Source organism: Austrofundulus limnaeus, unplaced genomic scaffold (assembly GCF_001266775.1).
Source record: "Austrofundulus limnaeus strain Quisiro unplaced genomic scaffold, Austrofundulus_limnaeus-1.0 Scaffold54, whole genome shotgun sequence".
NCBI lineage: Eukaryota > Metazoa > Chordata > Actinopteri > Cyprinodontiformes > Rivulidae > Austrofundulus > Austrofundulus limnaeus.
This window is the reverse complement of record NW_013952456.1, coordinates 2,134,756-2,149,898: the sequence shown is the minus strand read 5'-3', so window position 1 is coordinate 2,149,898 and position 15,143 is coordinate 2,134,756. Positions and strand designations below refer to the sequence as shown.

The following is a 15,143-nucleotide window of genomic DNA, read 5'->3' as shown; positions in this document are numbered from 1 at the left end:
AAATAAGCTTTGTTTAATGATGAAATGGCTCTGTCTGCTGAAAACAAGCTCTCTCATCAATAGTTGTATAAGTAGTTATTTTAAGTTAACATCATCCAATTCTGAACATTTGCTTTAAATTTATCTTAAAGCTGCCATCCTTTTCCCTATTATGACATATTCATGGGAATGCATTAAAGACGTAGTGGTACTGTAATTACTTGCATGTCGCAAGGAGTTTTTTTATTTTTGCTTTTTTCACTGATCACAAACCATCAATGTGATTCTGTATCAGTATGGCAGAACTCCGTGCACACACAGCTCGGGTGATTGTGACTGTGAGGAGTGATGGGGTCGATGGGGGGTGAGCGGTATCCATCAGACACCACATGGACTGAGTGCCACCTGGCACCGTCACAGATCAGAATCAGCCATGCTGGAATGGAGGCTCGTGGTTGTCTAGCAAGAAACTGACCTTTAAAAAATGATTAACTCTGACACGACGAGCTCTGCTGTTGTGCAGCTCGTATAACTCTGACTGTGGGCTCGCTTCTCTCAATCGCAACGAATTTTTATCATTTATCAGACTTGTTGCTTTATTTGTTTTGTTGGCTTATATTCCTAAATCCTCAGTTTTCTACCCATTTTTCTGCATCCTTGGCCCAGTTCAGATTGACTAAGCGTTTTGTACTTGGCGAAGCAAACAAACATATAACAATGAATATAAATCATTTAAATATAAAAAAGAAGCCTGAAATCTTTCTTCTGTTCTTGTTCCATTTTGATTTATACACCCCATTCCTATTGCTTGCCTGGTGTTTACCTGGGCTAAATTTCAGCTAGCTCCTTCACATTGATAGCCTGATATAAATCTGCACTGTAAATCCCTGGCAGCATCGTGGAGAGCTCGCTTTCTAATTCTGCCTCCTTTGATTGCCTCTGTCTGTCCTGACTGGCTTTTTGTTCTTTCTGCTTTTACTTCAAAGTCCTCCACATTTTGCCCCTAAAATTGCCACTGTATTTGTTTTTGAGAGAGCTCAAACAATCAAGTGTTGGTTGTTTGTTTTAATTTCGTTCGAACAGCGTATCACTTCCTTTTTTTCTCTTGACTGAACTTTCTGAGAGTTAAACCACATCATGTAAATCAACTTGGTTTGGTTTCTTGACGCCATCTTTAGCTTGGCGACTCCCTCAGGGCATCGTGCTGATCTTCACCTTTGCTGGGATTTAAAATAAGTTTCAGACCATRCGTTGTTTTTTCCCCCTTTATAAAATTTCGTAATCGACGTGGGGCACAGTTATTTTAAGAAGACAAAGAATAAATTTCATCGGCTGTGGTGGTTGTGTATTGTTGACACAACTCCGATCCCGGTCCGTCTGCACGGGGTTGTTTGGTCGAGTGCTGGCTTAAACTGTTGACGCCTTCTTCCAAAATCCTACCTAAAAGCCTGGTCACCATGTTGTTTATTTGTTTTGTTTTTATCCCAATTAGTTTCAAACCTGAACCTTTTCTATTCTCTTTACTTTGCTGCTTTGAAATGAATACTTGACTTTTTCTTTACTCCTTAAGAGGTGAAATCAGTTTAGGAAAATGGAATTTAAAGAAAAGTTATCCTTAACATCCATTAGACTTTCTACATTTTGCCATTCTTGAATAGAGAAGCCTATAAAGAGAAACTTTTGGGCCAAAATACAAGTGTGAAACACAAGGTTGATTAATTTGAAAGGTTTTTTGAAAGGCAAAATCTGGTATGGAGAAAAAGTGCAGTTTTTAAAACACCTTTAAGCTGGAAATGTGTTTAACTTTTTTTGTGATGTCAGCATAACAAGCAAATATTTACTTATGTACTTATTTCAATGAAATAAGTCAAAGTTACACAGCTTGGAATGAATTTGCTCATCAATAGAAGTGCTGCTTACTCTCCAGTTTAAACATTCAAAACCAAAAATCCAAAAATGTTATTTTTTCCAATTTTTAATAGTACTTCTTAAAGATATTTATTACCAAAGCACCTCTGTTGTTTTTTGAAACATTATCCAGGTATACAGTATGTTTTTCTCCTATGATTTGTTTAAGATAATAAGTCTAAATTTCAAGCTTGTTCCTTTTCAAAACTGCTGTTTTCCATTAAGGGATTAACAGAGCTGATTAGAAAGGCTTATTCAGTTCATTTAATTCAATCAATTAATTAGTTTTCTACATGTGATTGCTACGATTGTGTTCTGGGGCTGCTTAGAATCTGGACTTGTTTCATTTCATTTGGGACCTCTTTACCTCCACCCTTCTGTTCTCTCAAATTCCTCCTATTCGTTCTAATTTTAATCACTCTTTTTATCTTACTTTATTTCTGTAATGGATTTAAATATCTCCTTTTCCATTTTTTCCATTCTCCTTTGTCTAAATGGAATCATTTGGTACCACCTATCCTCTTTCTGCCTTCAGTCCTCGTCAGTTTGTCTTTCCTCACCCATCCTTCCCTGATCTCAATCTCTCTCCTGAGGTGATTTGGGTGTAGCCAATCATCTATCTTCCACTTCTCCATCAGTCTCTCTTCTCTGCCTCTTGAGATCTCTCACAAGCCTTATTTTCATCCTATATTCGCCCGTCTGACTCTTGATTGAACCTTTTCAGTCTTTTAGATTCCCAGTCAACGCCCTGTCTTATCCCCCACCCCCACAGCCCTTCTCAATACCACTTACTGCCTAATGCCTGTTTTATGTTACCTAAGGGAAAAAACAAAGAATGTTCAAATTGGTGCCAAACTGAGTAAGGAAAAAAAAATACAACAAGCTGTGGCTGTCTCTGCTCAGCCAGCTGGCCAACCCTTGTCTGATCATTTCATCCTTTCTCACTGTTTCAGTCACTGTTGTGCTGTAGCAGTGACCCCAAACATAAATGTTTGATCAGGCTGAGATTGTAAATTCAGAGGCAGTAAACTCCAAGTGTGCACAGACATAATTCATGAACAAGGAAGTGGCCTTTTAGATGTAACTACACCAAATGGCTAGGAGCCACACGAGCCATTTTGAGCCTAAAACTTGTCCTCATTCAGATGTTTGTACTGCTTTTTTTTTGGTTTGAATCATTTAAAGTGGACACATCRTGCTTTTAAATCCTTCACGTTTAAATCATTCAGTTTTGGTGTATATAAAGTGGATCCCTATTGTAACTACACAGGCCCCTCTTTCACCACTTTTTCTGAAGTGCGTCTCAGATCAACTCATTTTGAGGCTGCCTTTTTAAATGCAAATGAGGTGCATGACACTCCGCCCCAATCCAGCTTCCAGACTGGTTCATTCTAGTTCGATAGAGGGGTTTATGACTATATAACTGCGCAGAAACGTTTTATTTACAAATGAATTAAAGGATGTCAGCAAGAGAAGAGTTGCCCATGTTAGAGCCAGAGTCGGAGTGAGAGTCTGACCCAGAAAATGTTATTAGAAAAGCTAATGGGATCTTCTAAAATGGACCAAGACTGTTTAAAAGTGTGAGAGAGAGGGACTGCAGTTAATTGAGAATGGAGTTCGTAATGATAGGCTGGGGTGCTGATCTATTTCTTCTCCCTGGGATTACCTACCAAGATATTGTGAACTACTTGATATTTCTGCCAAGTCGCTCTGAAGCCATTCCAAGGAACCCCACAGCCAGATAAGTTATAGATGGCTGTGGAACGTTGAAGTGAAGGTGATTGGAGTTCTATTAAGTGTGTGCTGAGATGCACTTAAATGCTTTGCCGATACTGAACACTGGATAAATCAACAACTCTTGACAGAAACGGCTGAAAATCAACTGTTTGCATCTAAGTGCACTTATATTAGAATTCAGTATTCAGCTGTTTACATCTCCAATAAGTCAGATCAAAGGGTCTGTACCTTTAAATTAAAATGAGATTTAAGTTATTAAAAGATCTTTCTAACATGTTTTAAAGGCTCTTCAAATTTGACATTTGGCAACAACGTTCATCCGTCTTGCACTCATTCACGGTCATGGACGTTTCACCTATAGCATTTTGTTGTGGCATGGTGATAAATTATTGAGCCGTCTCTTTTTTTACTGTGTTCATCCTTCACATGGATAAGCGATGGCTCAAGGGATGGGTGAGCAGTTTCAGCGAAGTGTCATGGTGTAACTGATAAATATTTAAGTGGTTAAAAGCTTTTTTAGATGGCGATAATGAAAGATGACCTGCGGTTGGATACTAAAAGATAATAAAAAACGACCCGCTAAGTCGCTTCTAATTGTGTTACAATGGTGTAGTGTGGTTTGACTGACCTGTAGATGAGCGTCTCATCGGCGGTGCAGTTGTACTGTATCTGATACATCCAGACAGCGTAAGCTTCAGACAAACGTCCCAAATCCCATCGGACCTGAGCTGAAGTGGATGTTACTCCTTGTACTCCAACCAGCCTGCTCTCCTCCTCGCCTCCTTCGTCATCCTCCATGCTTCCTCTGTCAGCCCTGTCCCCTTCAGCTGACTTTCCACTGTCACCTTCATTAGTTTCCATTTCTCTCCTGCTTCCATCATCCGCCTCTCCTCCTCGTCCTGCGCCGCCGTTAATCCCTCCGTTTTTCCCCGTGCTAATATCCGATGAACCCGGGTCGGTCCGTAAAATCCCACTGGTCGCGTTCCTGGCATTCTTGGCATTAACGCTGTTAACCCCGGTGCTTCCAGTAACCCCACCTCGATGAGGCAGTGGGATTATTTTTAAGTCCACAGTGGCGGTAGCTTCACCCGCCGCATTGATCGCAATACATGTGTACGCCCCGTCGTCCCGGGCTACAGTCACCAAGAGATCCAAGGTCCCGTTGCTGAAGGAGCTGGTCCTGGATGAGTTCGCAACAATTCGATCATCCGGTGAAACCCAGTGGACCACCGGCTCAGGGTCTCCGATGGCACGGCATTTAAGTGTGGCACGTTGACCCTCCAGCACCCACAGYTTGTGTGTGTGACGGGTGATGAGAGGTGGTTCGCAGGTAAACTCCTCCTCAGGAATCGACCAGAAATACCTGAGAGAAACGAACAAAAAAATAAAACAGTGAGAGGAAGACAGTTTACTGCCTGAGGAGTAGATTTAGGAAATTATTAATGTTTTTAAACTAAAGATGAAGGCAGTTTTACTAATCGTGTAAATGTCACGCAACATTCTGTACAATTATAATGCAACATTCATGAAAATGGAACAAAGTTAAGAGAAATTATTGGCAGATGACAGAACCAGATGTTCTTTGTCCTTTCCAGTCTTTGCATATTTTTCAGCAGTGATAAACCATATGTACATGATTTTATTTAATGTTCAAAACACTGTCAAACTTTTCAGGTTTTCTAATGTTCGTCTGTGTAAGAACTCGCAGAAGAAACTGACGAGCTTTGGCTAATTTGACGCATCAGATTAGAAAGGTCAAAAGAGGGCCAAAATTCAAAACTTGGTCCAAGCCAAGAGCCAATTTCTGTCAATATTTGTTGAAAAATGTTTTATAATGAATTATCCATCCATCCATCCATCCATTTTCTTCCGCCTATCCGGGGTCGGGTCGCGGGGGCAGCAGCTTCAGAAGGGAGGCCCAGACCTCCCTCTCCCCAGCCACTTCTTATAAAAATGTAAAGGACCCTTTCCAATTTTTGCTTTGTGACATTTAGAACAGGGATAACTTAAAGAAAAAAAGAATAAATTAAACTCCTCACTAGCATTCATTTATTTTGTCTTACTCTACCAAAAACTGATTTATTGTATCTTAGAGATGCATTTTGTCACAGTCCAGAAAATTGGGTTAAAAAGAAAACCCTCTCTAAGAACCTAATTATTTGACTTTTAAAATAATAGAAGTCAGAAATGCACTAAACCCAGTGACAAAAAGAGAAATCATGAGACCATTTCACATTTAAAGTATTACTCTTTGGGTCACATTAAATGTTAATGAGGTCTACTGCCTGAATAAAGGCAAATTATTTCCCAGACTCACCTTCCAGCCAGGTGTGCAGGAGTGGCACACGTTTCCATATCGTCACTTCGTATAAGTCGTCTTAACCAAAGCAGCTCACAGTTGCAGTGGAGCGGGTTCCCCCCAAAGTTTAAGCTTATGACGGCATTATAGGGTGTAGGACTTATTGCTCCTGTCTGCGACCTGACACCAAAAAGAAAAAAGATGAGCTTACAACATTTGTACCTCCCTATAGACTCACATGCTACTTATCTCTTACAGTTTGCTAACCTATGTACAGTCAATGCAAAAGGTAAGCACAAAAAATATATATTATAACGAGGTATTCAATACCAAATCTTAGCTCAGCATCTGGAAAATTAACGAAGTTATAGAAAGTTTTGTTCATTATGGTTGAATAGGTTTAGCACCCATCTTATATTAAGTTGACTCTAAATAATCAGTTTTAAATGTATATCCAAGGGTCACTTTCTAAAAGTTTCAGTAAAATCCATTTGTTGGATCAAGAGGTATTTTAGCTTGCAAATATACACAAAAACACGATTGCCCACCCAGTGGAGCAATAAAATGCAACACAACTCGCACATTTCTAAAGTAGCATTGAATTATGTTAAAACACCACGAAGATTTTAAAAATGCTGCTATTTAACAAGGCTGCATACAGAGAGAAAGCCCAAGTGACTACATGTAAATCAGTGTTGTAAAGACGTCTACAGTATGTACAACACCAACTATAATTGGGAAAATGTATAAAACCAAAGAGGAAAGCAGCTAAGTGTACAGCAGGCAAGACTTAAGAGCAATGTTCAAATTGTTTAACAATTAAAGTCAAATTAAATGTAAGTGCAAATGTACCTGCAACAAAATGAACTTAGTCAGAATGGCAACGGTTCACAGTTGGTAAATATAACCAACTCTTTGTCATTATCTTAAAATCGAATAGACGTGTTGAATATGCAAATGTGGTTGGTAAAAGAGCAGATTAAGTGATTAAACAAAGTGTCAAATGGTATAGAGAGGTTCTGCAATAAGAATATATCCCTGTTTTTGTAGCAGATCAACAAAGATTTAAAAGCACATTTTTGGGGCTCAGTATTCTCTCCCTCCTGTAATGTTTCCACTAAGCCACTTCTTAAAGAACCTGAAAATCTTAAGAGCTACCTTGCAAAGAGCGGATCAGGAGGCAGAGTTCGGAGCCTGTTGGAGGTCATATCCAGCCGCGCCAGCTTATACAGCTCCCCGAACACTCCTTCTGCTATGTGGTCTATTAAATTATGGTCCAGGTTCAGAGTGTGGAGACTGGCCATGTTCTGAATGGACTCCCACGGTACCCTGCAGGAAGAAAACATATATTTAGAACGATTCATAGGAGATTCTTTTTATTAGTCATCTCTGTCAGGTCATGTTCTTAGTTTGACACATGTACCTGTGATCAGTGCTCTTGTAGGTTTATTGATGCAGAGTATAGGGATGTTGACATYGTCAGCAGCGGCTGCCATTTTCTTCCTGAACTGCTGTGACTGGATTGTGCAACGCTGCACTGAGCATTCACTTATTTGCTCCTGTTTCTATGAATTTCAACAAACCGAGCTGCCATCAGGTAGCAGACTCGTAAGTTTTTCGTTTGTCGATGGGTTTTGAAGAGCCACTTCATTGAAAAGTTTTTCTACTGACCCCTAAATAGGTAAGCTGACGTGAAGAACATTATTTCATTTGCCTTTTTTCTAAACTTGAGTATGATCTGAAACATTGAAGTATGTATTTTTTGTTGCTCTGGAATAGCCTATATTAGTAAAGAAAGTTGACGCTCGTTTTCGTCATTGTTTACAAAACAAATGTTCATATGGTTTTAAAATGGTTTTTCATTTCCTTGTTTTCCAAGAGCCTTCTAACATTATGCTATACATTTGAGCTACTTTGACACTGGATTTTGTTTTTAGATTTTTAGAGTACAAGAGCTTCCTACAAAAACCAGAATGTGAAACATTTTTTAAAATTTCATAGAAATATCTTGAACATTAACAAAGTTACGAGAAAATGTGGACCGTATAACAAAATGGTCACAAAGACCTGATTGGTTCAGCTCTGAATTGTAACAGAAATCCTAAGCTTGATCACACCGAAGCAAACATCCATAACTTTCATACTTGAGATTACCACATGACGTTGGTGATATTCTAATTTTCTTTTTAAATGCACTGTTTGACTTGATATTGGTCTGGGGAAAATAAATCTTATCCACATCCCTACAGAGGACCACTATAGTTCATTTTTATATTTTATTTTTTATTTTTTTGTTGTAATAAAGAATGTTTAAGTTTAGGAGAAAGGTGGCATTAAACATTCTTTCAATTTTTGTCTTGTTCTATCTTCACAACACCTTAGTTTTTAGTGTTTACTGCCAAAAAAATTGCTCTCAGATTGGTAACAAAAATTAACATGAAAATTTAACATGGTTTAAATTTGGTTCCTTGGAAAATATTGTGGAAATTTGTATTGAGCACATATTAAACTAACAAATACATTAAAAGTAATGATCCTCAACAATTAGAGGGTGGAAATGTCTTGCTCTAAAAGCAAAACCAGTTTTTGTTCCTCTTTAGACTCTGATAGCTTTACTATGATTACCATCTTTCTGTACAGCAAATCTCTCTGGGGAAAGGTTGTGGGAGAAAAATAATTATGCACATTATTCTTGTGATTTGTGTTGTGGGAAAAGTCAATAATTGAGATTGTAGCTTTTATCTCATTGTCCGACTTGTTGCACCTAAAACCTTACTTTGTTTTTATTTTATTGTAACATAAATGCTAAACTGAAGTCTTGATCAGCTTCTGCTCAGGGGAAAACTTTGCCAGAAATAGTTCAGATGATTTATTCTGCAACATAGCAGTTCGTTCTTGGTTTACCTGAAAGTAAAACACTGAAAAAAATGAACCAACGTGTTGGGTAACAAATGTTTTATAAGGTTCACCTCCAACCTCAATAAGTCCTTTGGCGGTTATATACTTTTTTCTTGCACCGTGTGCCCTGTTTCCACTGCATTATTAACCGTGACAAAATGTGACACCAACTCTTTGACACTCGGAATAGACTCTTCAATAACCATTAGAAACAGAAACTGCTCTTCTGTGCATCACTGAAATTCTGCACTTTTCTCAAGATGTGATGGAGGCTGGAGAAAGGCCAAAGTGTTTCTGTTCAGGAGACAATTGAAACATCTTCATCAGAATTGACAGCCAAATGCTGCTGAATCCATCTGCATTGTGTGCCCATATGAAAAGGAGAGACTAATTATTCTTCAGTCTTTCTATTTAGTCTCTAATAATAGTCTTGCTGTAAGAGTCTCCATTGTCACATAAACGAGATGTGCAAAATGAACCATATACAATATATTCAGCAATATATTGTCGGCAATAACAGTTATTCACAGAGGAGTGAGCTTGAGAATGACCTCATAGGGTCTTAACCAAATTGAAGTGAAAGAAATTATAACATCTTCAGAAACGATAGTTTTCTGAGCTTTTAGTTCCAGCATCAGCATTTTTAAAGTTTTTTTTATCATCTTTGGTAGCTTAGACAAACCTGTACTTAGGCCTGTCATAACAACAAATTTGTGAAATTATCTGAAATTATTGCAATAATTTCAATTATCGCGATAATTGATGGTATTGTTTAGAGACCAAAATAATGCTACCCCCATAAAACAACTATGGTCACCCTCACGATGCTTACCAAATTTCCAAAATTTATGTAGTGAAAAAAAAATCTTATGGAACTTATGGCAAACCCAAGGACTGGAACGGTGCCCCAAGGGCGTCCTGAGGCATTGCCAGCTGAAAGAAGGCATCTAGCTAAACGCCTGCTCATGGGGCTCTCATGCTACAGAGGTTATGAGACCATGCACCTTTCAAATACCTACACCAGAGTTCAGAGTTCCTTCCTATGCTAAGGAGTAGAAAAGAGGGAGATGCAAAGAAAACAAACAAGCAGGTAAATGAAAACTTCCAACCTCATTTATATTTATAGTGCGACTGATTTAATGCTTATCGCAAAAGACCTCTGTTCACTACATTACCGTTGTGCTTTGAGGTTTTTGGACCTAGCATGCCTGAGCTTGAGACTTGAGTCCTTACCTCCTGAGGTTATTGTAGGACAGGTCAAGGTCTTCTAGGGTGAGCAAGAAGTCATCAAAAGCCTCAATGGAGACTTTAACCAGCTGGTTGTTGTTGACGATCAGGTGTTGTAGGTTGATCAAACCTGAAAGGTCCTTGGGTCCAAGTGTTGTTAAGCGGTTACCTAAGACATGAAAAGGATATATTTTCCCACTTAAGTAAGTCTAATATGAGCAATCTTAGCCAGTAGACATTGGTACAAAGGTTGTTGCTCACCGTCTAAATGCAAAGAACGCAAACTCTCCAAGTCCGAGAAGGCCATGGGTCGAATGAGGTGGATTGTGTTTCTGGACAGAGTCAAATCAACCAGTCCAGTCATGTTGACAAAGTCATTCCCGCCCACTTCTGTTATAAAGTTGTCAGCCAGCCTCAGCTCGACCGTCCTCCGGTCGACGTGTGGCGGCACAAACAGGAGGCCCTTATCGGCGCACAGTGTGCTGAGCGACTCTGAAAGGTTTCGGCACACGCAGTGGAAAGGACAGGCCGAAACTACACCCCACGTCTCCCCTGCTCCTATCAGAGAAGGCAGCAGGCAGCATGTGACCAGCGTCAGCCAATGGAACACTGGGAAAGTGACTGAGTCGGGCAGGGTCCTCCTGGACGTCCTCGGACAGGCACAGTGGTAGAGGTGGGATGAGGAGGGCAAAGATGAGATGAGAAATGAGGGAAGAGAGAGAGAGTGGATGGATGAAGGAAAGAGTGAGGAGATGGTGAATCCCTCTGCTCCCTGTTGAGGGTGGAGGTGTGTGCGGGGCAGGTGCGTTTGTCTGCGGGGATGGAGGGGTGGGGGGACGAGCATGGTAGATCGCCTGGCTATCCACAGACCTGAAGAAACAATGAAAAAAAATTAGAAACAATGGTCATTGTTTGATAAAGTAAGACATCTGAGTGAAGTTAAAGGATGCCTGGTTTTTCTATTCCCACGATCAGACAGAACTGGAACAAAGGCTTTTGCTGCACAAACATCAATGCCTGTGTGAGAACCACTCTGCACTAATGCCTACTTGGTTCCTCATATAGTAGCATCCAAAATCTATATTTGAAATGGTACCGCCATGTAACTACTGTTCACTACTGTGCAAAGGCCTAGTTTTTTTTTATTTCCTCTAAAGGAATCAGACTTTCCTGTAATATTTCAAAACAGTCTTAATCAATCTGTTTGTTTGTTTTTACCTTTTTTTTACCTTTCAGACTTCAGCTGCTTTTAACTCATTTCCAGTCCAGTCAGACTGTGCTGTCGAATCGGTTCTTAAACTCTAACCTATAAATCATTAAGGAATAAAAGGGCCACTTAACTCAAGGATGGGACAATTCTTGTCAAAATAACAGGACTTGGCAAAAAGAAAGAAAACTGGTTCTTAGGCATTTAGTTACGGCTCCCATTTAAAGTTTATTCTTTATTCTTACCATTAAATTATTTTAAAGAAATATGAAATAGAGTACAGTTTGACAGACAAAACTTGACTTAACATTGGAKCAACTGATGAAGCATCACTTAAGTTCTTTGTCAGATTTTTTTTTTAAAAAGTGTGGCTTAGACTGTATTTATGCATGTATATTGTGAGAAATTAAACCCCAAAAATTATCCATAAAGTTAAGAATAGTTATATTATACAGGGGAGTAAATTGTAACATTTATTTTCTAATGTACTACTGCAATAAGTTTCAATATTTCTTTTAAATATTGTATTGCTTGGAATAAATCACTTTAATTTCTCCCTCTTGCTGTAAATTGTGCGCAGAGAAGCATATAATCACTAGTAGTTGTCTTTTTCACACCAGAGTTCGAGGAGGAAAACTCTGTTTTTGTTAATCGCTGAGATGACAAAAGGATGTTGGTTGCATGTTATCATGCTCAAAAGTACATCTGACTAATTGAACATCCGTCTTCTGCTCTTGGAGTGGATTGTTTTCAGTGACGTGTGGAAGCAGTCCGCTGTCACAAACAAGGGTGTGTCCCCAAATAATCTGTCTCCCCACCAGAGGGTACACTGCAAAGGCTAAAATATCAAGTCTGTATGAAATTTAGTAGAATTAAAGCTGTGGATTAAATTTTTTATGTTTTTATGCTAAAAAATGGGTCGATTTGTACTCAAAGTGCAATTTTACCTGAATAAATTTGATAAATACTACTCATTGGTTATCGTGGGTTTTTTAGGCCTGACACTTCTTTTGCCCTTCACTTGTTCACTGGATGGGCAGATGGTGATAAAAATTCCAAAGAAAGACTTTTAGAAAGCCTGTTGGGCTATTGTTTGAGACCGCTTTAAAGGGGCAATATCATGTAAAATCAACTTTTTGAGTTTTATATCATGTTATAATGTTATACACTCATAAAAAACATGCCCAAAGCCTTGCTTTAACTCATTCGTGCATGTTTGAGAAATCCTGCAGCGTTTTTAGGAAGCCATGCTGAGGAGCAAAACGACAGGTGGGGACCAGAAACGCCTTTTTGTACCAGAATCGCCCCTGGGACGTGTCTTTAAGCCGAACTTCCTCATGGCAGAGCGCACCCCTGCCCCCTACCCACACACCCCGCCCGTGACTCCTGTAGGCTCTCGGGTGAAAGTGAAAGTGAAACTTAAACTGTCTGCTGCACTCTCAACATTAGGTCTCACTCAGTGAAGCTCTTTTCAGATTAAAAATACCTTTGAGGAAATGTATTTTCAGATGCCAAGTAAACTGCATCATGGTAGCCCCCCACCCCCGCGAGCGCAACCGATGACACCCACCCCACCCCCGCACCGAAATGGGCGAGACAGAAGCGGAAGGTGGTCCTTAAAGAGACAGAGGCCAATTTCAAGGCGTTTAGAAGAGGAAGTGATGAAGATAAATTTATTTTCTATTTAAACATAAAAACAGCATTTTAATAACAGGTAAAGCTGACATAGATACTTTATTATGGTATAGTATTTAAATGTATGCCTGTGAAACACATAATATTGCCCTTTTAAAGGACTGCAGGACAGTCTATGTCCTTAAGTTTTAAAACTTCTGCAGTGCACAAACGGTGCACACTTCTTCGATACTAAGTCACTGCCTAGCAGCATCCCAGAAGACTGAACACAGCCAGTCCATGTGGTAACAGTTACCTAGAAACTTGTAAGCGGGGATTAAAGCGATGTTATATCACTGAACCCTTTCCTTAAGACTCTGGGCCCGAAGAAGTGGGTCACAGGTCCGTCATCCCTGACTCTGCAGCAGGGCTGGAGGTCTCATTAGGCCTTGACGCAGTCAAACAAGTATGAAAATCCTCCTGCAAATCTCAGTTCTGCATTAAAAYCTGTCTCTAAATGCACAAGTGACTTGGTGATTAGGCACAAATAATAAAAAATTAAAAAAGTGAGTCACTGCCACTCATCGGCAGTTGTTATGGCAACTGTAACCTGGATACAGAGAGTGACAGGGATGGTTGTGAACAGTCACACTTGTGGTGAAAGTGGGGATGACACGGTGAGTCAGGAAGACGAACGGGCCTCTCTGAAGGAGGATGGCGTGTTTCTACGTGGCGCCGTATAGAATGTGGGATTATAAATTGATGCACGGTTTAATACATGCAGCCTAATACTTTGAGCAACAACCAGGCATAACCATACATCATCCTGACTGTAACACTTTGACACAAATTGCTACCTAATAGTTTCCATTTGATTCCAGCTTTGCTTTTTGTGTGAAACTAGAAGAGCGTTTGCCATCTATCTCAGAAGTTGAAGCAGTGTTGATGTGAAATAGGAAGTTTTTTTTTCTTTCCTTCTGTAGTAAACCTGGCTACTCTGTCCCAATTTTTTTTTGGAATCCTTCTTTGGAACATGTATAAAAAAATAAAGTAGGCAAAGTCATATATTATATATCACTATCAGGCTCCTAAATATTTATACTTAAAGTAGACATATGGTTTTAAATCCTTCTTTTTCGCATTTAAATCTTTGTTGTTGTCTATATAAAGTGGAACTGCAATGCTTTGGTTTGAATTTCTCCTTATTGCAACTCCACAAGCCCCGCCCCTTTTCTGGGGTGTGTCTCTGATCAATTTGTTTTAAGGCTGTCTCTTCAAATTCAAACAAGGCGTTTCACACACAACACCTCCAGCTTCCAGAGGTGTTCATTCTAGTTTGATAGAGGGGTTTACGACTATATAGACATTTTTATTTACAAGTTAATTAAAAGATGTCAACAAGGGAAGACTTGTCCATCCAGCCTTACATGTTGGAGTCTGACCCAGAGCCAGAGGAGAATGAAGATCAACAAATTGTAGTTGTATGTTCAGACCTTATTTAAAATTTCCATCTCATCTACGATACAATAAAAAGGAAAAAAAATTGTATAAAAAAAATTGGCCAGGATTACGATACGATAGTTCAGAAAATGTCATAAAAATAGAGAAAACTAAACCAAATAGAATATAAAAATAGTTACACAGCACAAGGAGAAACTAAATTCAAAATTTCTGCACTCTTAGAGACTCAAAGTACTCATCAAAATGTATTTAACATCTTTTTTTCATACGTCACCTTTAAAGAGGAGCAAAATGGGTAGTGTGGTTAGATGGTAGAAAAAGACTACATGATGTGGAAAATGTATGAACTTCTTTACTTATTTGGTACGTTTAACTGTAAGACATTAGTTATTTAACGAAAACAAAGTGGAAAGAGCCAAAACGGTCGTGTTTATGCACATTTAATAGGACATTAGTGGAGAATGGCGACTCGTGTGTGACGACRAATGTACTTTTTCACATTTCACTACGAAGTCATTAGTGTTTCTCTGAACACCAAGAGACATTTGTGCTAGTTAAAACTTGGCACCTTAAATAAAAAAATGTGCACTATCTTAACAGTTGTGCTACATGTAGTTATTTCCTTATGTGTGGTGTCAGCAGTTTGTAGGGGGGAATGCCTGGAGCAGAAGAGGGTGGGTGTTTGTGCGTGGGACAAACTTCTGAATGCCTGCAGTGACAGCTCGTCCTCAGGGCAGTCAGTGTTGGACGTCTCCTGAGCCCCTGCAGAGGCATGAATATCAATGTTTAAAAAAAACAACACACACACACACA

At 39.3% G+C, this 15,143-nt stretch overlaps 2 protein-coding genes across 6 annotated transcripts in view; one reads left to right on the top strand and one right to left on the bottom strand.

Annotated features, from left to right (window-relative positions):
- The window catches only part of LOC106517946 (pyruvate carboxylase, mitochondrial), a 382,167-nt gene that overhangs the window by 227,553 nt on the left and 139,471 nt on the right, over nucleotides 1–15,143 (top strand). The gene's annotated exons all lie outside the window — the stretch shown is intronic.
- The window catches only part of LOC106517947 (leucine-rich repeat and fibronectin type-III domain-containing protein 4), a 55,553-nt gene that overhangs the window by 14,684 nt on the left and 25,726 nt on the right, over nucleotides 1–15,143 (bottom strand). For 3 of the 5 annotated variants that reach the window (XM_014009000.1, XM_014009001.1, XM_014009003.1), the window contains 5 exons: nucleotides 10,310–10,918; nucleotides 10,055–10,217; nucleotides 7,082–7,252; nucleotides 5,942–6,103; nucleotides 4,253–4,987 (listed from right to left, as the gene is read on the bottom strand). In XM_014009000.1, coding sequence (XP_013864454.1) covers nucleotides 4,253–4,987; nucleotides 5,942–6,103; nucleotides 7,082–7,252; nucleotides 10,055–10,217; nucleotides 10,310–10,892 — 1,814 coding nt within the window. In that variant the 5' untranslated portion in view covers nucleotides 10,893–10,918. Of the gene's footprint in view, nucleotides 1–4,252; nucleotides 4,988–5,941; nucleotides 6,104–7,081; nucleotides 7,253–10,054; nucleotides 10,218–10,309; nucleotides 10,919–14,989; nucleotides 15,135–15,143 lie in introns of those variants that run through there. The other 2 variants (XM_014008999.1, XM_014009004.1) reach the window with 2 other exon arrangements.